This window comes from Podarcis gaigeae (assembly GCF_964106915.1).
Source record: "Podarcis gaigeae genome assembly, chromosome: 1".
NCBI classification, from domain to species: Eukaryota; Metazoa; Chordata; class Lepidosauria; order Squamata; family Lacertidae; genus Podarcis; species Podarcis gaigeae.
This window is the reverse complement of record NC_139678.1, coordinates 61,424,269-61,447,908: the sequence shown is the minus strand read 5'-3', so window position 1 is coordinate 61,447,908 and position 23,640 is coordinate 61,424,269. Positions and strand designations below refer to the sequence as shown.

At 42.3% G+C, this 23,640-nt stretch overlaps 1 protein-coding gene and 1 long non-coding RNA gene across 6 annotated transcripts in view; one reads left to right on the top strand and one right to left on the bottom strand.

Annotated features, from left to right (window-relative positions):
• Positions 1 to 23,640, top strand: part of LOC310851363 — a 690,313-nt gene that overhangs the window by 427,940 nt on the left and 238,733 nt on the right. The window lies entirely within an intron of this gene.
• GAS2 (growth arrest specific 2) overlaps positions 1 to 23,640 on the bottom strand; it is a 116,359-nt gene that overhangs the window by 58,941 nt on the left and 33,778 nt on the right. For all 5 annotated transcript variants that reach the window (XM_083752426.1, XM_083752423.1, XM_083752427.1 and 2 more), the window contains one exon: positions 3,785 to 3,926. In XM_083752426.1, coding sequence (XP_083608552.1) covers positions 3,785 to 3,926 — 142 coding nt within the window. The remainder of the gene's footprint in view (positions 1 to 3,784; positions 3,927 to 23,640) is intronic.

The window sequence follows — 23,640 nt, the reverse complement described above, 5'->3', positions numbered from 1 at the left end:
AGGCAAAAGGTTGTCCTAAATTTTGTATCAAAAGAGATTTGTCATAAGCATGAAAGGAGGAAAAATTATATTATTAAGATTATGACTTTGCTGAAATTGTTGCTTCTCGAAGGCAGAGGTGGTCAAGATAAAAATAAACTGTCCATCTCATACTCTGCTTCGGTTCTCTGGATGACTCAGCCAGCAAAAAGGTCAGTGTGTAATCTGGAAAGTCATTTTCCAAGCTTCTGTATCTTACTGTTTAATCCTTCACCTTTATTTCTTGGCGACTAAAAGCAGAGTGGCTAGAATTTATTTCTTATTTGGATGAGCATTTTATGTCCTTGTCTTATATTTGATTTGAAACTTGTTTGCTATTTCAGTTTTTATCCTATAAGGCACTTTGGTATTAAAAAAATGATGAAATAATTATATTAACAGCAGCAGCAGCAACAACAGAAACAGTAATTGTTTGGGAAGAAGATTACATATTGTGGAAACAACCACATGACTTCAAAATAAAAGAATTGCCAAATGTAGCAAAGAGTTATATGTAAAACGCTACACACATACTATTATTATTTGCAGTTACTGGTTGTTTTCTCCCCAAAAGTGATTCAAAATTATTGGTAAAACAGTGCAAAGATCAAAAAAACATTATAAAACCAGCACAAAATAAATAACACATTGATACACATCCCACAGTTCAAAAGGATGAAAGTTATCCAAATTAAAGGATGAAAGCTCAGTTAAAAAGAAACATTTTTGCCTGTTGCCTAACAGTTGATAGTGATGGCACATTCCTGGGCAGAGCTTTCCACAAGAGGGGAGCCACTACAGAAAAGGCCCATTCTCATATCACCACCCTCCACACTTCCCTCAAAGGAGGCACACACAGAAGGCTCTCAGCTGATGAATCCAGCGTCTGGGTTGGCATTAGAGTTGTTTAAGTAGTATGGTATAATTTTCATGTAGGCAAATCGATCATGAATGCTATTGGGGAAAATAAAGGGGTGGGTCTGGGAAGTATGAGCAGAGTTCCTCTCTTGCAACATGGCTTTCCTGTTCCTTTCTCCTCCCCACTGTGGACTTTTAGAAACACCACCAAAGTCTCCGCTTGACCATTGGGAGAACCATCCCAAACAGTGTTGGACAGCTGTGTGGGATGGGAAGGGGAGTGAAGTTAGCAAAGCTTTGTGTGAGTAAAGGTGCCTTTCCACTCACTCACGCAAGGCAACTTTGGATCCAATCCAGCAGTAATACCATCCCTCTTTCATTTAAACAGTTTTAAGTGCCCACTGCAAAGCAATAAATTGCAGTTATTACAGAGCTGTAGTAATTTTGGTGTTGCTGCTTAATTATTAGTTCACTTGGGACTTGTTTTTGGCCTAAGTATGAAATTAAAATAAGAATTGGCTTACTGGAGTTATTAGTTCTTCTTTTTTTCCCTCCACGGGAAAATATTGTTGCATGCTACCACAATCTTCAAGCAGTGCGGTGCAAGATTCCAGAGGTTCCAGGAGCTTACCCCCAGGGTTCGGTTTCCTCATAATGAGGGGCAGCAGAAATTGTGATGTCTTTATGATATAGGGTTTATTTACACATATATTCAATTTGAGCCTAAGATGGAGGGGCTCACAGCATTAACAGCCCAAGAGGATCTTGCTTCTCCCATAGCCACAACCTTGGATTCCTGCAGAAATCAAGCCTGTCTCTTTCTCTATGGCTTTCGTCTGCTTCCAATATTTATCCCTATTCACGTCCTAACAGCAGGGTACTATTACTATTGTTATACTAATCCTCTACATCAACATATAATCCACACCACTTCCTAACACTCCAAATTCCCTATTGCCATTTTGGGTTACTAATCCCATCTACTAGTCTTCCTTCGCCATTTAACATCACTGTAAATTTAATAATATTCCATTGTTTTCAGAATTTTCTGAAAAACGGGAGGGGGGGATTCAGAACCAATCTACTTGCTTCATCATTTTTCCCATGCTTGGGCATACAGAATTCTGGCTGTTGTTGAAATGTATAGTGACTGGGTCTGGTATGATGCAGCAACATCCCCTTTCACATTTCTCTTGCACTCCAGAGTGTATTTATTTTTATATGCTTAATAAGAGAACAGTAAGCATACAATTAGCTGACAAAGTCACATGCTAAGTATACAGAAATTTTTGGAGGATATCATAAGGATGCCAGTAATAATCATCCAATAAGCATACTTAATTGAACTAATTGAACGATAGAATTCCTTTTTCAAGAGCCAGCAACTGAAGACGAAGAACTATGCATAGTGGAATGATAGTTCTAATATTACTTAGACATGGTTTCAGCATTTAGTTATTCCTTCCTTCATTCATAAAATGCCAGTTTTGAATATACAAGTAAAACATTAGGTGTGATCCAACTGAGGTCCAGTCCTGCAGAATTAGACATCTTCCCAGTTCTACAGTAGCTACTGTCAAGCTTCTGGGAATCTGATCCCTCCCACGGTGGCAGCCAGTAAGCAGATAGACAATAAAAGTTCTTACCAATTAATTTATTCAATATTTACAGTGAGAGATGAAGGAATGCAGTATACCCTAGATAATGGTGTTGCTCCAAGTAAAGTCCCACCCCACTACATCTCTCCTATTCTACATCACCCCTGCGTCGGCTAATCTGAGCTTTCTGCCTCTGAGCCTTCTGTTTGACTACCCTCAATGCTCGCCTGGTCCTGGGAGAGGGGGGCTCAGGAATGCTTTCCAAAGACACTGAGTCTGTCAGCTGTTTCTCCCCTGGTGTTTCTTCTTCCTGCTATTCCACTTCCAATATTTCCCAGTTTTCCCCCTCTGCAGCCTCTGAACTATGCCCTTTTGCAAACCACTGTTCTAAATCTATACTGTCCTGTTCTCAGGAAGGTTCAGGAGAAAGGGGGGCCGCCCCCACCATTCATCCTCAGTCCAGCCCTGACATCTACTAACAAAGTCAAAGAGGAAAAGAGATCTGCCTATGTCCCAGCTGTGCAGATTCATTGAGGATAGGGCAGGAGGTTTGGGCGCTCAGTTCCTCTCTTCTTTCCTACCAACTCACAGTAGCGGGAGGGAATTAACTACACCAGCCCCAGGACTGAAATAAAGTTGTGCCGTTTTGTCAGGGAAACAAAGGGGCAATTGATGTGGTTCATCCATTCCCACACCCAGCATGCCCTGCTGTCGTTCGCTGTGCATTGCCACAGGTGGAGCTCTCTGCTAGCATGCCAGGAGGTTTTGAGCAGCCTAAGCATTGCCTAAGGCCCTTCATTCAGTTACAGTGTGGAGTTATGCTTGCTCCCTAATATCCTGATTAGTGACTATTGACATCAAAATATCCGTGACCTGCAGCCATCAATATGGCACTGGGTGTTCTGTATGCATTCAGGACAGAAGTTCCATTGTGTGCAGTGAAACTGACTTTCACAAGATAAGCGTCCATAATATTGCAGCGCAGAATTAACTGACTGTGGTCGGAATTAAACTAGAACAGGTTTTCTCTTGAAATTCCGCAAAACATCCTTCTTTTTCATTTTCATCACAACTCAGAGTAATACCACATTTAATAGAAGGCAGTATCTGTAATATTTTCAATGCAGTATTTTAAAACAAATAAGCAGCTATGACCTAGAACATTCTGTCAAAAAACGTGACTCAATGGTGCGTCATGATTTCAAAGACAGCTTGATTTGATTCTGCCCCCAGTGGTAAACACTAGGGACATGACTGATGCTTTGATATAAGTACAATGGAAATTGTGATGTGCAGGAGTTGACACATACCCAAACCTTCAGATTCAAATAGACAGGTATCGTCTACTCCCACATCTCTGCACCAGGATAAGAAATTTGCTGTATTGTCCCGTGCAAAAAAGGATCCAGGTGGTGCATTGGCTTTGCATGGGATTCTCCTCACCGGCATTATCTGCAATGCAAACAGAAAGAAAATTATACATTACATGATGATTTAGGATGCTTATTAATATTTGGACATGCCTCTCAATAAATATTCCCAGGGTGTGCCTGCTTCCAGTTAATCAATAGGAATGTGTGTGTTTTTTAATATTCCTAGTTTTATTACACTGATTGTAATTGTGTGAACATACAGATCCCAGAGGGCTGTGGAAAGACTTCCACTCAAATGCATCTAGATCTTTCATAACCTCTACCTATTGCAGGTGGATAGAAAAAGAAAGTATTGGATTCTCACACCTTTAATAGTTGTGCAGAAGAGGGAATTTTAGACAGTTTAGCTTGCATGACAAGCTGCCCTGAGCCCAGCTTCGGCTGGGGAGGGCGGGATATAAATAAAAATTATTATTATTATTATTATTATTATTATTATTATTATTATTATTATTATTATTACACCTACTAAAATTCCCTTGTCCATGTATCAAAAGGCATAGGAGCCCTGACTGACCTCTTTTTTACCCAGACTCCCTATGCAGTCTCTTATAGACTCCTCTGGGAGTAAGGGGAGGAGGGATATTTGGGCTTCAACCCAAACCCCCTATGTGCTGGGCTTGAAGGGGTGTTGGATCGGGTGAAAGTGTCCCTCTTCTCAGCCTCTGTATGCACTTACAGGATGTATAAAACTCGTAGATGGTTGGAATTTTAAGAGGGCTGGAGATGAATATACTTTCTCAGCCTTACTGCTAAAAATGACCAGTTTTTGTATGACATCAACTTTTAAGAACAAGGGGAGGGGATCCGCTTGGCAGGATACATAGGTGTGACAGTGCCATACACATTCAAAGTTTTCTCATCCCAGAGCAAGCAAGACTAAAAATAAATAGTTAAAATGTGCAGCTTGGCCATTAAAGTGATTTATGGAGTATCTGCTTCTGTTCTGGATCTGGTTATAAAATGCAAGATTTTGTGTAAGCCAAGCGCTGAGAAGCTCAAATGATGTCTGCAAAAGCTTCCAGCTCCATGTCCAGACATAGATTGCTTGTGAAAAGAAAAAAGGGGTAAAAAAACTAGTCCCAAATAATTTCTTGGAAGCATCACAAAACACTGGAGGGGGGGCAGTGGGGAAAGGAAGCCAAACAACATGGGATTGAATGGGCTTCACATAACCTCAGCTACTGGCAAAAGAATCACAGCATCCAAGCCCAAAGGACCACTTGAAGTGATGCAATAGTTTTGGGAACAGAGAGGGTGCTGTTACAGTAGCTAATGCATGCCACTCCAATCTCCAAACGGTGCAATATTCCAGGGGTTCTAGGTGTATATGTTTCCTTTGGGAATGTAGCACAGCAGAGACTGTGGTGTTTTTTGATATATGGTTCATTTACACATATATACAACCTGGAGGGGCTCACAGCATCAACACCCCAAGAGAGTCTTGTTTCTCCCGTAACTGCAACCTTGAATTCAAACAGAAATCCAACACTGCTCTCAAACGTTGCTCTGGCTCTCGCCCCAGCTTGCTGCTTTCCTTCTAAGTCACTTCACTGCCTAAAAAAAAAATAGCTCAGCTCTCAACTTTGGCATTTGTCCTTTTCACTATCTGTCCCACCTATTTGCTGTCTCCAATAAAGCCTCTCCCTTTGTTCTCCCTACACCTCACCAAGAGGATAACCTGGCTATTCCAAGAATTAGAAGCCTCGATTAGATGTTAACACTTGCTGATACAGGGATTAGAAGGGTCTCTGTACAGAACCTACTTCCCCAAACTCATAATGGCATATAAACTGAGTTGGGGGGGTACTGGCAAATTTACAATGTTGGGGTCCCTTCCTTCTCCCCACACATTTTGTTTGTTTGTTTCTGAATTTACAAGTAGCTCTATATCCAGAGAATACCTGAGTGGAGAATGAAAACAGAACATGAAAGATAATCCAGATCATAAAACAGTATTAAGACATACACACCAACATGAGTGAAAAACTGCAGAAATAAAATAGGCTAATTGGAGAGAAAAGAAAAGTTTTTAACGGACGACATAAACATGACAATGCTGGAGCGTGCTTCACTTTGAAGGGAAGAGAATTCCAGAGAACTGGAGCCACAACGCAAAAAGCACATGCTCAAGCCACTATGTCACCGCCAAACTCTCCAGATGGCAGCCTGTAGAGAAACCAGAAAGCAGCTGCCAAACCACAGAAGTGACTCACTGCTTGGAGCAACCATTGTGCAGAAGGAGCAGCAAGACAGCATCATATCGTTGGGACGTAACTGACGCAGAAGGGGGTGCACTGGCAAGACACTTCCTTTCCTTCCTCTGACTTTCCCTTTTGCCTCCTGTTTGGGATGCAGGTCAAATACCAGAACCAGTGTTTTTAAATGTATGTAAATCACATAGTGCAAAGTGGTTTCAAGCTCTGATCCAAGAACCCCCTGGGGTGATTTGAAAGCTTGTCTGGGGGCTTCTCAAATGCCAAACATGGCAGCGAGTTGTATACAACTACATCCTACTCAGAGTAGACACAATGTAAATAATGAACCTAATTTAGTCATGGAGGTCTACTTCAATAGGTCTTCTTTGAATAGAACTGAATACTACCAAGGCTCTTGCACCTTTAATAGTCGTATTGAAGAGAGAATTTCAGCAGAATTTCTATTGTATAACAAATGACAACTGCTGACACCTCTTCTATGCTAGTATTGAGGGCCTCTGGCCATACAGTTCCTCAGTGAGATCAGTAATGACCAGGCTTCCTTGGACAGTAGTTTGTATTTATCACTATCCACCTTTCTGTTTCTTGGGGGCGGAGTGCAGTAGTTGGGGGGGCAGGAGCTCAGGGTTACAGCTTAACACAGAGAAGGCCCCAGGTTCAGTCCATGGCATCTTCAGAGAATTTGGAGAGCGTCTGTCAGTCACTGAGCTAGGGGAATCAATAGTCAGCCTCAGTATACGGCAGCTTCCTACATTCCAACTTTCCCTGTTTCGTATAACCACTGGATTGTGTCACACATCTTGTAGGACAGAGTCCTACAATGAGGACTAGAGGCCTGGCCAATGACCCAAGTGAATTGAGCATGCTCTGGAATGCCCAGGACTTCCTTAACATTTCTGGTTGATGCTTAAGGGATTGTGAGTGAACATCACATATTGGGCTCTTCCCGTTAAAATTGTCATTGCAAGAATATTCTACAGCACTTTATTTAAGGTGATGAAGAACTTCTGCTGGGCAAGGGCCCTATTGAAATGCATGGGAACTGTCCGTATGCAGTGTTACTGTACCTCAATGGGGCTCACGCAAAAGGAATTCCCATTGATGGGGCCAAACATGTGCAGGAGACCAAAATACCATCAGTCACATTAACACCATACATTTAAAGCACATTCATTGCACATGTCTTCCCCCAAAGAATCCTGGGGACTGTAGTTTGTAAAGGCTGCTGGCAACTGTCTCTCTGTGAGGGGTAAACTACATTCCCTCAGGGGAGGTTATATGCTTTGAATGTGCTTTAATGTGTGGGTCTTTGTGGGACAGTTGTTGTTTATTATTAAAAATACTATTGACACTGAAGTGGGGAGGCAAGGAGCATCTTGCCATTTATATCCATAGAGCCAGAATTTTACTCAGTGCCTTAAATGAAAGTAAGATTAAACTTATACTGAAGGACTGTGGGGAAATATCTATGTTTTCTTCTCACCTAATAAATTCTCAACCACCTAAAAATAACTAAAAAGTCCTTTTTATTATTCTCAAATCTGTTAACTGTAAGTTCTAACTCTGAAATATGAACACTGTTATTTAAGGAAGGTTGATTCTCAAATGCTTTTTTTTTCAAAAAAGAAAAGAACTGATTTACTTTTTGTTTAAATGACTTGAATTTCTCCAAAGTGTTTTGGAACAGATCATCCTGACATAATTAGGTTTCCATATGGCAAAAGTGACTTTTGTTGACATAGTAGACTATAGCCACAGTTACTCTAAAACAGCAGTGCGCACAATTGCTCCTATCAAATATCACCCAAAAACAGTTCCCCAGTTACACTCCTTTTACAATCCTGACTTGTTGATGTGCATGCAGGAGGTTTAATGCAGGATGTGAAAGTGTGAGTGAAACAGATGATGTCAGCCTGGAAAAATGTGGTCAGGTTTGCTTCGGCACCCCAAGAGGGGCTCTGGCTCTATGAAATCACATGGAAAAAGAAATAGATTGATATAATTTTTCCAAAAGAGGTTCCATAATTTTGCTTTTAAAAATGTTTGCTTTGGGGAGACTCGAAGCATATTTTAAGATCTCTAAAAAAGAGAAGCTCCCCTTTCTTTATTTCACTTTGAAATTCCTGTGAATAAGTAAGCCCTAAAACAGTCGGGGTTGTAGTCAGCCAGGCCGCTTATCAGAAAAGGATCCCAGCAGTTTGACTCACCCAGGTTATCAAAATATGATAGCCAATATTTTCTTGGTGTTGCAGCAATCATTCATAACTACTATCATTCACTGATTATAGAAAATGAGTTTCAGGTTTTCCTTACTATGCCTAAAGAAGCAATCAATTCCCTTCTCTTTTCCGCCCAGCTGATCTACACATACAGTAGAATCACACAGAAGAGTTTTTCTTGAACCATTTCACTTCAGATTGTAGGTGCCAGAATCCCATCTTTAAACACCCACCCAAAGAGGATGCGGGGGAGGGAGGAACTGACATAGAAAGCTTTACATGTCAGGGAGATGGTAGCCCCCAGCCAAACACACTGTTCTTCATACAGAGAGGAGTTTGTTTACATGGGGGAGAAGTCAAACATAAGGCCTACAGTTCAGGGGAAACTGCATCATGTCTAGCTTTGGAACTCTAGTATTATTGCTTGTGACTTAAAGATATTAAAAAGAAATGTATAAAAGAGAGGGCAAAATATAGTGATGCAAAACGTGGATGGACCCAACCAGAGCCGTCTTTCCCATAGAGCTTAGTGGCACGCTGCGCTACAGCACTGCCCTCTCAGGGGCGCCCCGGCAAGTGGGGAAGCTGTGCGGCATTGCCGGCGGCCTCTCCTTTCCCTGCATGCCCGGGCGTGCAGCTTGCCTCCCAAGCCTCCTGTGTATGACAGGAGCGCGGGAAGAGAGCCCCAAAGAGGTGGGTGGGAACGGAAGCAGGAGCCTCTCCCAGCAGCTCCCTGTTAAAGCTCCTCACCAGCAAGCAAGGACCCCACCTCTCCCTTTTCGGTGCAGCAGCTTCCCAGCGGGCAGAAGGGAACTCCAAAGCATTTGCAAAGACTCTCCTCCTCCTCAGCCAGGAGCAGAAAGAGCTGCTTTTCTGGACACCAAGCTGAACTCTGACTGAAAGAATTGTTTCATGGGTTCTCCCCAGGGCGTTTGGCTCCCCCTCCCACCACAGACACGTCCTTAGCTGTGCCCAAGTGCACTTTTATTTCTCCTTTTAAGTAGTGTTGTGAAATGCAGTGGGCTGCATATGCACACCCCATACACTATGTGTGTGGTCGTGGGCAAGGACAATCTGCTGCTGTCCTGCCGCACCCACCCACTTACTCACCCCCAGCTCTTGCCTCTCCTTCCCTGTAGTGAAATCTTGTGGAATTCCCAAGTTCAGGTCAACAACTCTGGGGAACCTTTAACCTTTCCTTAAAAAGATCGACAACTCTGGGAAACCGGGGGGGGGGGGAGAGGGATCTTTGTACCATGGCGCCAGATATGCTTAAGATGGCCCTGGACCCAACAAGGTCAAGGTTTGTATGGTCAAGGTTCGAGAAAACAGTCCCAGGAAATTTAGTCATGCCCAGTATGATGCTGCCCCTGGAAAAAAAAATCCTGTCTAAAGGGAAGCTTAAGTTACCCAGTGCAATCCTAAAACATCCCATTTCAGAACGAAGTCCCATTTAGCTCAATGGAACTTACTTCCAGGTGACTGATTGCAGCCTTCAATTGATATTCTTTCCTGAAGCTCCCACAATGAAACCCTGCAGGGGCCTTATGCAGAAAGCACTTCTGCAAAGAAATGCCAGCTCTCCCATTAGGTAAGGTGAGTCCCTTGACTCAGGCACTGGACTGGGAGAGGGGGCAGGTTGGTGGCCCATCCACTATTGCTGCCACCTACACAAGTGCCAGCTGCAGCTTGCTTGTCACTGCTGTGGCACAGTCTCTATAAAAACCTTATAAAAAATAGTAATGTTATGTTTGATTGGGAGAGGGTTCCCAGACAAAAATCTATGGCTATGTAAAAGACATGCACGCACAAATATATATATATATATATATATATATATGCAGGTTTTGGTGTCCTCGGGTGTCTTCCCGTGTAAAAGTTGGGGTGTCTAGGCGACGTTTCGACGAGGTCTCACTCGTCATCTTCAGGCTGGTGCTTTCGGCTTCTTGTTACTGGAACAGTAACAAATATATATATATTTGCTTTCGTAGATTTTCACGGGTACAGGAATGCAGGTTTTGGTGTCGTAGATTTTCACGGGTACAGGAATGCAGGTTTTGGTTTTTCCAAATTGCTCTTTAACACGGAACATCACCACAAGAGAATAATCATGGAAGCCATCGAGATAGAGAAACACCCTCACAACATGAACAAGCGTGACGACACATCCCGCTTGCCAGACATCTGGAAATTAGCCCTCCCCACAAAAACTGACACCAGATCCAGAGGCACACAGAACACCAACACCAATCAACCACACCAGACCCAAACCCAGACCCTCTCCACAGATGAATTACTGACACCATCCAGTAGCCAATCCATGGTGGCACCTCCGGATGCTGCACCCCCCTGCAATCCCTACACAGATCTGGCTGACACAAGCCACAAAACCACAGCTCGCCCCTATACATGAAGCCAAGCCAAAGCACAACTAAGTGCAATACAGCCATCTTCTCAGGAAAACTCTTCACAAAGTTCAAGAGGTCAAGACACAAAGACTTTAGCAACTAATCCACACCTAATGACCCACCTAAGTGGTACTCAGGATATCACTCAAGAAATCACTCAAGGTATCTCTCAAGTAATTAAGGAACAAAAGAAGAAAAGGCACACTAGCCTGGGAACTTCCTCTCTGCCCAGAACATTGGAGGCTAGACACCACACCCCCTCTACAGTATTTATAGGAACTCAAACATTGAGATCCCGCTCTGTTCCAGTAACAAGAAGCCGAAAGCACCAGCCTGAAGATGACGAGTGAGACCTCGTCGAAACGTCGCCTAGACACCCCAACTTTTACACGGGAAGACACCCGAGGACACCAAAACCTGCATATATATATATATATATATATATCAGATCCGACCTCAAATTGCAGTTTGTTAGGACTACTGTGACATGTTCTGTGTGGAATTGCCTTTGATGAGCATTCAGAAGTTTCTGCTGGTTCAGAATGTGGCAGCCAGTTTGTTAACTTGAGGTGGCTATAGAGAGAATGCAAGTCCCATGTTACAACAGCTTCAGTCCATTTCTGGGCAGTTCTGGTTGCAATCTACAAAACCTGATGACATAACTTGGCCCCAGATTATCTGAAAGGCTCTGTTCTCCCATTTGAACCTGGTTGGGTTTGAAGATTTTTGGGAGAGACCTTCTTTCAGTACTGTCAACATCTGATGAATGTTTACTAGGAACTCATAAAGGGCCTTCCAGTGATTCTTCTCAGGCTTGGGAACTCCTTGACAAAGGAAGCACATTTAGCCCAATCTATGACAAAACAGCCACATGCCCTACTTTGCAGCTCCATTTGAAGAGGACAGTTCTTTGTTTCAGTAATTGAGAACATGTAGCCCTTCAGATGTTGTTGAACTCCAAGCCCCATCAGCCAAGCCAGCAAGGTCAATGGTCAGCAATTAGGCAACTGTAGTCTAAAAGGCAACAGGTTCCTGTTCCCTGTTTGAGGGAGTACCCTATTGGATGGGCTATCTGGTTTAAAAACAACAAACATTGAGCCTGTGATGCAATGGATCAGTACATCTGGCTGTACAGAAGGTTGGTGGTTTGAGCCTACCCAGGGACAGCTGTGGACAGGATTCCTGCATTGCAGGGGACTAGACTATATGACCCTTCGGATTCCTTCCGATTCTACAATTACAGTGGTACCTCAGGTTAAGAACTTAAGAACTTAATTTGTTCTGGAGGTCCGTTCTTAACCTGAGGTACCACTTTAGCTAATAGGGCCTCCCACTGCTGCCGTGCTGCCGCTGCACAATTTCTGTTCTCATCCTGAAGCAAAGTTCTTAACCCTAGGTACTATTTCTGGGTTAGCGGAGTCCGTAACCTGAAGCGTCTGTAACCTGAAGCATCTGTAACCCGAGGTACCACTGTATATGAACATCTATGAACCATAAGAAGGGACAGTAGAGGCCTTGAAGCTGCTTATCTTAGCTCCTGGAGAGCAGGCTGAGCAAGCAAACAGGTGACCTTGTCACAGTCTGCCCCACTACAATAAGATGCATTGTATTTCTATTTAAATAAATACAGCTCTACGTATACAATAGCACATGCCAATTGTATGCAAAGTCCTATCCGCTTTAGTCCTCTTTTTGGGGGGTGTTGCATAAGTGCATAACCTTAGACACATTGTACCTCTTTGAGGGAAAACACCTGAGTACTGGCTTATCTACAAAGTACACCATATGAAAGAGAAGGCTTCCCTAAGTTCCATCTTTCTGCGAGGCTGCAGTCTAGGCAGGACTCAGAACTGAATTTTCACTGTTATGACACTTCAGTGTTGAAACGCCCTCCATAAATGGGGCCTGCCTAATTCTTTCAGACATCTGGTAAAAAGATTTTTATTATTTGGCATTTGGGATACATGACCTTTTACTGCCCTTAGCAGTTATAAATGTAGCATTATATTCCTCTGTATTTTTAAATTTACCTTTTCTTAAAATTGTGAGCCATCTTCAGCAGCAAGGTGTTTTGTTTGGAAAAGCAATTAACACATTTTAAGAATAAATGAAGATAGGGGACAACATTGCAGCTGCACAATAAACCTTGTACAGGCATGCCCTGGTGGTTTTCTGCCCAACTCAGATATGTCTCAATTGCATTTTTAATCTTCCCTAAGGCATCTGGTTCCCTATCAGACTTCCCATAGACATATGGTTGGCGACTGTGAAACAATGCTGGACTAGATGGGTCTTCAGCTTGACCTAGCAGAGGTCTTTGCATGATCAACCTCTTTGCCTCTAGTTTCAACGACAATACAGCACTATTCTAGAGGCATGTGATAGGTGGAATGGATGATAGACTTGCAACAGTGAAGGTAACTAATTTGCTTATTTATTATTAAGTTTATTGCCACTGCTCACAGCAGAGCACAATAATGAAAAAAAGAAAAGAAAAATGACACATAATTACCGGTATCAACATGTCCAATTAAACAGAATCATAACACTATTAAAATAACAGCAGCACCTAAAAATAAATCATATTTATACATTTGCTTCAGTTGAAGCCCTTAAAAAAAATTCAGCTAGATATGTGCTTCAAGCCTTCAGCACCAAAGAGAGAGCACTCAGTTTCAAAAAAAATTAATGAGAGCTTACATATAGCAAAACAAAAGCAGCAGGTCTGGAAGTGGTAGGTTATCAAGTTGGGATGGGCATTTGAGATGGGATGTTCATAATCAACAACCAGCTTAGCCTGAGGAGTCAGTCCGGAGGTAGAATCTTTCTAAGACCATAAAGAACCCAATTGACTCCTTCAGTTACCTGATCCTTCCTGAATTAGTAGCTGCAATGCCACCCACTGGGTATATGCATGATGATGTAGCACAGTAGAGAACAGATAGTAACTTCTTTCCCTAGCAAGCTGCAATGGCCCCCTGTGTCCTGCTACCAAGGTCCCTGGTATGAAATGCCAATCACCTTCCAAAAAGCCTCCAGAATAGTACAAGAGGCATCAAATTGAGCCAAAGCATCCCTCTTTGACTTCAAGAAGAATGTTGCTCTAAATCAGTGGTTCCCAACCTGCGGGCCCCCAGGGTATTCCAAGGGGAGCACAGGTCAAAATCGTGTAAATGGGGGGGCACAGCAGGAGGCTTGGGGGGCACAGAGGGAAGTGAGAAGTGAAGTGGGGAATCAGGTAGGTGTGATGGTGGGGTGGCAATTGGCAGGGCTGGGTGAGGCAGAGCTGTTTGTTGCTGCTGCCAGTGCTGGGCGTGGTGGCAGCCTGGGCCTGACTCTGCAAGGCACAAGGTGCAATCCACCCCAGCGCCTAGTGGATCAGGGCCTTCGGATGTTGTCGAGGGGTGCAGAGCCCGTTGGCAGCATTGACGTGGCTCTGTAAGGTGTGGGGTGAAATCCACCCCAGCGCATAGTCAAGCGGGGTTGTCTGGTGCTGCTGACTTGCATCTAGTAAATAACTAAGTGTCTACTCAGAAGTAAGTTGCACTAGTTCAGTGGGCCTTACTCCCAGGTAAGGATGCGTTTTATCTAGGCAGCCAGGACTCCTCCGGATGACAAGATCTTTTTGCACCAGGTCAGTGAGGACCACTTGCTTTTTAAAATTCTCCCCTATATACAGAACTCCCTGTGCGCCTTTTGGACTGTTTCTGTAGGTTTTCCCCTCTGTGTCAAATAATGAGTCAAATAAGTGTTGTTTCCTTTTTATAATACATGAAAGATGGTTCTCCCTCTGGAGGTTCTGGGCTCTCCTTCCTTGGAGGTTTCTAATACTTTAGCTGAGTTTCCTACATTGCAGGGGGTTGCACTAGAAAGATGATCCTTTGGGTCCCTTCCAGCTCCATGATTCTATGTTTTTCTGCTTCAACAATATTTCATTCTGTTCCTATCATTTTATGCAATTGTATTTTGTATAAATTATAAACATTATAAATAAAATCTGTTCTATTTACATACAAAACATTTAAATAGCTACCTTTCGACTAGTAGAATGGAGAGGCATGGGCATAGCCAGGATTTTGGTTAGGAGGCAGGCCTTTTTTAGGGGGGGCAGAACCTCAAATATGTATTGATTTTTACTGATTTTTACTTATGGGTGGCAGCTGCCCCCCTGCCCCTCCTTGACTACACCCGGGGGAGGGGCACAGGAAGGAAACAAGATCGGAAGGGGGCCATGGTTGGCAACACATTGGGAAACACTGCTCTAAATCACCAGTTCAGCCTTGAAAGCAGAGTGTGCATGCTTTTCAAACAAACACCAGCAACCCTTTGACCTATTACGGTAAGCCAGGGATGGCAAAAGTGGCCTGGGTGGTGTTGGAGCCTAGCCCCCATCAGCCCCAGCCAGCATGACCAATGGTCAGAGATAGTGGCAGAAATACAATAAGCAGGTTCCCTTCCCTTCCGTAAACCTTTGGTCTCAAACTGATGGATTGTGACCTTCTGCTGGTTTCTTCCCTGATCTATGGTGGATTATACCAGAGTTTGTAGTTGTTAAAGACATTTGAATGAAATTCTAAGGATAAAAATAGAAGATTGTAGAGGAAAGAGGGAGAAGATAGAAAGATGAAAGGGTCTCATATTGCAATCTGGCGTTAAAGGTGGAGGTCTTGAGTCAGAAAAGTTTGAAAGACTACTTGCATGCATGGTAGAGAACTACCATCAGTTATGCCGACTTCCCCAAATAATGAACAAGGTCATTATTTGGAAAGTATCAACATCTGACCATTAAAGAATAATGCAGACAGCTCCACACTGCAATATGAGTAATAAATGTAAAAATCCGTGCAAATTCCAAGCAGCAGTCAGGACCACATGGAATGTGTTGTCATATTCAACTTATCTTGTCTCCCTTTGTTTCTCCCTGCTTCTTCATGGTCAGCCTCATGCTATGCAATCCTTCAAAATGTACCATTTCCCCCTGAACTCTTCTGCAAAATTAGTTCCAAATGGTGCTTTACCTTTTATGAGCCAAGTGTCAAGCAAATATCCCAGGATAGCAATTCAGATAATCTAAAGAAAGAATTTCCTTTTTAAAAATTTAATATTGCCTTTGCTGTCATTTTTCAGACTGACAGATGTTCAGAGATGTTGATGCTGTCACCCAAAATGTTCACAAGGGATTTCATTCATGAATTCCTGAAGTTAAGTTTGACACTCCTCTGAAAATGTTTCATTTTTGCCTCTGCGATAAAGATTCTAATTTTTTTTTCTGTAACTCTTCCAATCAGAAACCACAAAGAAGCTGCTGAGATTTTGGGAATTCAAAGCTGGAGAAAGGGTTTTTTTAAATACATATATATATTAAAAAAATGGCTCCATGATTTGAAAAACATGTTGGAATGTTAACAGACAGAGCCAAATTTCCAAACTGGCCTTAACTCGGTGTCTGAAATTCTGAAGGTCAGCTTCTCTGCGCACACTCAACATGCCTACAGAGCTGTGATTGTTTGTAGCATGAACACATATGCTACAACAAGCCATTGTCTTTCTCCCTCTCCTGTTGTCTGGCTAGTTTGGTTCTGTTCTGATCCTGTTGTAGATTTCTACAGCTCATCTGCTTGGGACTGTTGTGCTGGGAGAGGCACCAACATACTTTCCTGTTTTCTCCAGCGGTGCAAGCAGCACTTTCAGAGGTGAGATGATTTTCATCAGAAAAACAGGAAAGGGGGGGGGGGGAGCATTAACCTACATACCTATATAGAGAGAAATGAAGGTTGATCATGAATTCTCTGATATCCACATCTGATTTGGCCCATAGACTCATCTATTTCCCCCAGACTTGTAAAAGATTAGCATGTATCAGTCAGATTAGAACGGGCCACAAGGCAGGTACACACAATGCTAGAGGTTCCTTTTGGGCGTCTGCCATACCAAATCCAGAGGGTGGGTGATTGCCTCATTCAACCTAATGGTAGGACTGGCCCTGAATGTATCACAAGTAGAAATGCAAAACTAAGCAAGTGAACCTCAGCAAGGTAACATTTTGGAGTGCTCTATCTAGCCTAAGTTCTTCCAAATATCTGGTTTTTTAATTAAAATTCAAAATTACATTAGCCCATCAGAGCTAAAGTAACTAGGTGCATCTGTTCCTAAGATCTACTAATCAGTTGTTTAATGGCATGCATAATTTCAAAGGAATTTCCATAAACCAAACCATACTCATGCATTTATGCCCAGAAGCTGTAACATCATCCAGTAATGTAGGTTCCCTGCGCTCCCATGCAATCTCCCATTACAACACACTAAGCAGTTATAAAGCTATCCAAGTGATTTTAAAGCACTTTTACGAAATAATATGACAGTGATGTATTATCGTGTCTCTAGTACAAATGGGAATCCAAACTCCTTCTATTGACAATTAAAACAATATATCTCTCTTTCCCTCTTAATATAGAACAGATCATTCCACTCCACAAGTGTCTGGGATGGTGAGGTGATAAATCATGGAGAAAATGAAGTACTTCTAGGATTTCATGGAGCAATATTACTTATGTATCTATAGAAGAGTCACAAAAGCCTGGAATCAGTTAGCACAGAGCTTTGGTCAAAGGTATAGGTTGTGGCCAAGTAACACTTCACCCATCATCATCACAAACTAACAATTCTTACAACAGCAGTATCAGTGGAGCTGCTTCCCCATGACACAAACAGTATTGCCCACCTCTCAAAACATGGGAAGGGAGGAACCACATGAGAAAGGTGAGATCATGCAAAGGTCAAGGGAAGACTTTCAACTGGCCCCAAGACATTTATGCTGTGGGATCCCACAGGGTTCCATTTTGTCCCCCTGTTGCTACTATCTACTATGAAGCTACTGAGTGAGGTCATCTAAGGAGATCAGGAATTAGGTGTCACCAATGCTCACATGAAATCCAACTCTAGTTGTTTTTCATCAGATGATATGGTAGAAGTGCCAAAGCAGTGCTTGAGGAACTAGAGCGAAAAAAGTACAACTCAGTCTAGGAATGACATTGGTGTCATGGAGGGACTGCTCATGAGTTGAAGGCATCTGCTCATGAGTTAAAGTTCAAACTGTTCTCAATGGGGAACATCCAAAAGGAGCAAGTTTACAGTTTGCAAGGTTACATTAGAATGAGCTTTGTTACAAGAGGTACAAGTGGCCTCTATGGGGCTTTTCAGCAGTTTGGTCTGATGCCCAAGCTGCATTCCTTTGATAGTCCATCACAGGGTCAGGATCACCTATATTCATAGTCAGAGGCTCCTCTCCTGAAACCCCTGCCACTCCAGATACATGCCAGACCATTAATCCATGTAGTTGTCTACTTGATGCTGTCTATACCAGGGGTAGCCTTTGTGGAGCGTTTCATTATAATTCCCATCAGCATCAACCAATCTGGTCTATGGTCTGGGATGATGGGAACTCTAGTCCAGAAACATTTGGAGGGCACCACGTTTGCTGCTCTGGCTCTATATGGAATAAAGCAATAAATCTCCAGGATCTTGAGCAAGCTCTTTCCCTACCTTACCTGGCAATAACAGGGATTGAACTTGGATCCTTCTGCATACAAAATGGGTGTGCTACATGTGCCCCCCTCTTTGTATGTCCTGCACCATGGAGTGATGTTTGATACCCCACTTAAAGCACTTACCTTGTAATTGTGCATTTCTTGTCACTTATCAGGTTTCTGCCACTCACTAACTAGGGTTAGCTACTTGGATGCAAGACCTAGTTGCTGTTGCAGATGAAGTCTATTTCATTCTGCCTGCTCTAAATTAGGTACTGATTTTTTAGAGTCTCTGAAACATGGGTGTAAGATATTGTTGACAGCCCAGACAAGGATACTAGTGATCCTCTCCCAAGCAGCTTTATAGTCATGTGAAAATAATCCTGTCCAGATGGATTAACACATGTTAACACAGGGTTACATCTTCCCAATTCAAACCATACATTAGCAGCAAAGCAGTGAAATAAAAAGTATACAAGATCTACCATGCTTATGCTCAATGCTTCTGAGAAAGGCGAAAGAGACAAGGCTTTCATGATAGTGCTAGAAAAAGTTCAAGAAACTCTAGTTTAATGTGTTTGTCAATGTATAATGCTGTCTTTAAGGATCTATTATTGTAATATTAAATGAAATTTATTCATTCATTTAAGTAATATATACACTGCATATTTCAAAGAAAGATTGACACGTGGTTTACAGCACCCTAAAAATATATGATATAAAAAACTACCAAAACAAAATCCAGTAACACAAAGCAGCACAGATGAGTTACATTAAAAATTCCCTTTAGTATAAACTGAGTATATCTATCAGTTAAATTCCCCAGAGCAGCATAATTGTTAAGCCATGAAATATAATCATAACACTTCAAGTATAACAAACAGCAATTTCTAAAAATTGACCATATAGCCAAGGAAAGGCAAAGGATCTTACACATCAAAAGAGGGAGCAATGAAACTATGCACTGCACATTAAAAGCCCATCAAAATAAAGGTGCCCTTGGTATCTTAAAGATGTACAAAGAGGAAGCCTTAATCCTGATGCACCTGAACTGGGAATGCATTCTAGAGTTCCAGGACCATCACATAAAAGGCCATGCTCTCTTGCACTGAGAACAAGGCATCCCACAATGATTTCATCCCAGGACTGGTTCGTTTGGGAGCGAGGGGTCCCTAAGGTAATCTGATAGATTATACATGGGGTGGAGAAAGTGCATATGGAGAAGTTTTTCTTCTTTTTCTCCTTTTCTCATTTGAAGCCATCCAATAAATCTAAATGTTGGGAGATTCACAATGGACGAAAGAAAATACCTCTTCATGAAGCACAGAGTTTAATTCACTGCCACAAGATGCAATGATGGCCACCAGTTCGGATGGCTTTAGAAAAGATTAGACAAATTCATTTTGGATAAGGCTTTAGGTGACTATGTTGTACCTCTACTGCCAGAGACAGTATGCCTTTTACATAACAGTTTCTGGGAATTTTAAGCGAAGGGAGCACTATTGTGCTCAGGTGCTTTTGTGGGGCTTTTCTTACATTCTTATCCTAAGCCATTTAAGTATTTAAATGGTAGAACCAGCACTTTGGATTAAACCAGGAAGCCAACAGATCTGATATTAAAATAAAAAAAGAACAGACAGAAGTCTGGCCACCACATTTTGGACCAGTTGACGCTTCTGGACTCTCTTCAAAGGCAGCTTCACATAAAGGACATTAATCCAGTCAGGAGGTAAGTGAAGCATGGATTATACTTTCTCAGACAATATGAGCCAAAATGTAAATACTGGCCCTGATCCAAGTCTAGTTATGCTTTGTTTGTGATACAGATCCGTTCTATGTCAGATACATCTCTTGAAGTCAGTAGGAACTTGATGAGTATTGCAGTGTGCATTCATATCCAGATATGCAACTTCACCAGCAAATCTCTTTTTTTTGGGGGGGGTAGTTTTTACTCAGCCATGCAAGAAAGCACATGCCCAAATGCATTCTTTTCTGTGCGCATATTCCAGATCTGAGCCCACGTTCATTGAAGCCTGCTGAGCTCCCATGACAAAAGTGACATCGAATCGGACACTTGTATGTTCAGTTGGTCCAAAATGTGGTGTCCAGGCTTTTGAATGGTGCTTGCAGGCCAGTAACTTCTATTTCACCTACACCTATGAAATGCGTGGCTGAAACTTTCCTAGAGAAAATTTGTATGCTAGTCAAGAGCCCAGTGGCGGAGAGCAGGCAAGGAGCACGTCCTGAGGGCAGGGCGTACCACCGGAGGGCAGCCGTGATGGCACCCTGGGGTTCACGCTGCCGGGAACGGTGCACTCCCCCCACACTCGTCTTCCTCCTCCAGTGCAAGAGCCTATGCTGCAGGGCTATTATTAAGTACAATCTAAATTGAATTCAAGCTGAGAATGGTGCACCAATTCAAACTTGCAGACACTCTTGGTAGCACTCCTTTAATGTGACTAAATCTGCCCACAATACTGGCAGGTTGCCCATTTGGGGGGGGGGAATTAATATCCCTCCATGTTGAGGAGGTAAAAGTGTTCTGGCTTAGCTTGTTCCTTACAGCATAGATTTATTACAAAAAAAATTGTGAAAGAGCATTAAAAAATAAATGTATACCCAACTATTACTTTCTGTTCCTGGGACACCCTGCAAATGTATGCCCTTTTCTCTCTCCACAAAAATCGACACCACAGCTAGTTAAAAACAGCTGTGGGCCTTGGAAGGTACTGCTGCTGACATCTACAGTTCCAGTGTCACCTGTCTACAATTTTGTCCTCCTCTCCTAGTTGTATTCACTGGCTGAATGTGCTTTCCTGTGTTTGTCTGCATACACAGGGCCACTCATTGGGGCCAGTCCTCATTCAGGGCATATTTGTTTCTCTCTTTGCACCCTCTGTTCACATTGCATTCATGATCTCATCCTCACACAGTAGTGGTTGGTGGGGCAGGGCTACTCACCTGATCTCCCGTCACTGCGGTGTAACAGGAGGGTGAGGAGGAGGCAAGGTAATGAATGGTAAGGTCAGCATGGTGCAAACCACTAGCATATACACCATATTGCTTCTACCAGTGTGTTTGCGCCATGCCAACCTTGCCACTACCTCACCTCCCCACCCTTGTTGCTACACCACAGCAACAGCAATAATGGAGGTCAGATAAGCAGTTCCGCCCTTCCAATCACACACATGCCTCTGAGATGCGACTGTCATCTGAAAGGACTGTACCATTTGAGTGCCTACATATTAAAACTGCTCTTAAATACCCATTTTGACAGATACAAAACTGTCCCATCTTCTGTTTGATATGCTTTTATTTCAGAGCCCAATATTACCCATTCGTAGACACACCAGAATGGCAATCCCTCTTCAGAGAGAGCTGGAAGAATGCCCTGAATATTATCCTGATAACTATTAACACACGTGTTATTTGAGTTTACTTTAAATCTGAAAAAAGATTGCTTTAATAATTCCAAGCTAACGTAGGCTCTGTGCATACCACACATGCCTCGGCATTTTAAATTTGTTTGTACAGCTGCGAAATTCTCAAATTAACTATCTGTCAGGAGAAGTAAAATATGGCCTGGAGAGCAAGGAGATGAAATCCAAGCCACTGGGAGAAAATTACAAAATGGACTCCTGCAATATGAATCACTTTTTTACAGAATCACACTTGCTATAATAATAAACCTGCAGTTTTGGGGGCAGTAGGTCATTAGCCATAACATGGGTAGAACCAGCCATTTACTACTATACAAATCCCCAGCATTTATTAACATAACTGTCACTGAATCTCCCTGTCTCTTAAATCTGCTGGAATATAAATTTAGTCATAATGCAAATACCACATGGCATCCCACAGGTAGGTTTCACAGGCAGGGAAAAAATGGAATCAGGCCCTTCAGAAATGATCGCTATATTCCTCCGTATCCACTCTACTGTTAAATCCTCATCCAGGTTGGAATGATTACATTTTCTTTATGCTGTTTTAATGGTTCTAAAAATCCATACACAGAGGTATTATTTGTTGCTTTTTGGTAGGGTTGAGAAGCGCTGGGAAGGGACATTCCTGGGCTATGTTTTCCAATTATTTTCATGTTAGTGAACCGAAGAGCCCTTTTAAGAGTTGAATGGCTAAACTGAAATGTCAACCACTTAGCTATCCCACATCCTCAGCCCTGAACCTATCTTAGTTATTAGTAAGTCCCATGAAAGTTTTCAACTTTCCTCAAGCAAGTGGGATGCTGCTGAAATGGAGGGCCCCATCTCCGCAAGGGATGGGGGAATCTGTCAATTTCAGTTTCTCTCAATTATTTATTTTTTCCAGTCTTAAATTCAGTTCTTCACATTTCTACATCAGTTTGCATTTTTTTTAAAAAGAGTTCTCAGGAAAATTCATCAGGATTTTTGTGCATATTTTTCTTGATAGACGTATCTTTGCAAGCAATTCCCCCTAATATAATGCATTTTTGTATGTGACTTTCACTAATATATTGATTTATATGCACACTTTGCCCTGTAATGTGCATTTCTGTGCACATTACCTGGCTACAGAACTGCACTGCAAAATTTAGAGACATGTAAACTTTGAAGAGTAGCTGCATTTCGGTTCCTAGGCTGTTTCCGGGAGGGTGAATTAGGTATCTTTACCTTTAAATGCAAACTGAATTGAAATTTCAGTGATCAAAGTGGACCATAAGGAATCAGGCCATTCTTCAAGGAGTTTGAGGTCTTGTTATTTCAGGCTTTGTGAATTAACACAATAACTTTACCCAGTAGCAGATCAGCAACCAGTGCAGCTCTTTCAGCAAGGGACAACATCTTGCCAGTAGCCTGCTCTTGTGATATTTAGGACGGTCTTAATTATCAAAGTTTTAGAAACAGTGAACAATCAAGGCTTTAAGGATCAGTCTACATGCTACTGGTTCAGCCACTGTAACCGCCTGCTTTGTGTCAGATCTGACTAGTTCATCTAGCTCAGTATTGTCTCCTGTGATTTACAACTAGCAATGCTTTTCCAAGGCCTTAGGCACATCTTTCACATTACCTGCTACCTGACCCTTTAAAAAATAACATGGGGGAAGACTGGGATTAAACGTGGGACCTTTTGCTTGTAAGATTCAGAGCTGTGGTCCCTCCCCTGGAGATACAATACACTCCATAAGGAAGGTGCTTTAATCCACCCCATCTGGGTGTATTAGCTTGCCATGTAGTTGAGGCCCACGCTACTACAAGTTACCAAAAAAAGAATAGAAATGAAAGGCGGCTTCCAACAAAATATTAAAAATACAATAAAACATCAGACATTAAAAAATTCCCTAAACAGGGCTCCCTTCAGATATCTTCTAAAAGTCAGATAGTT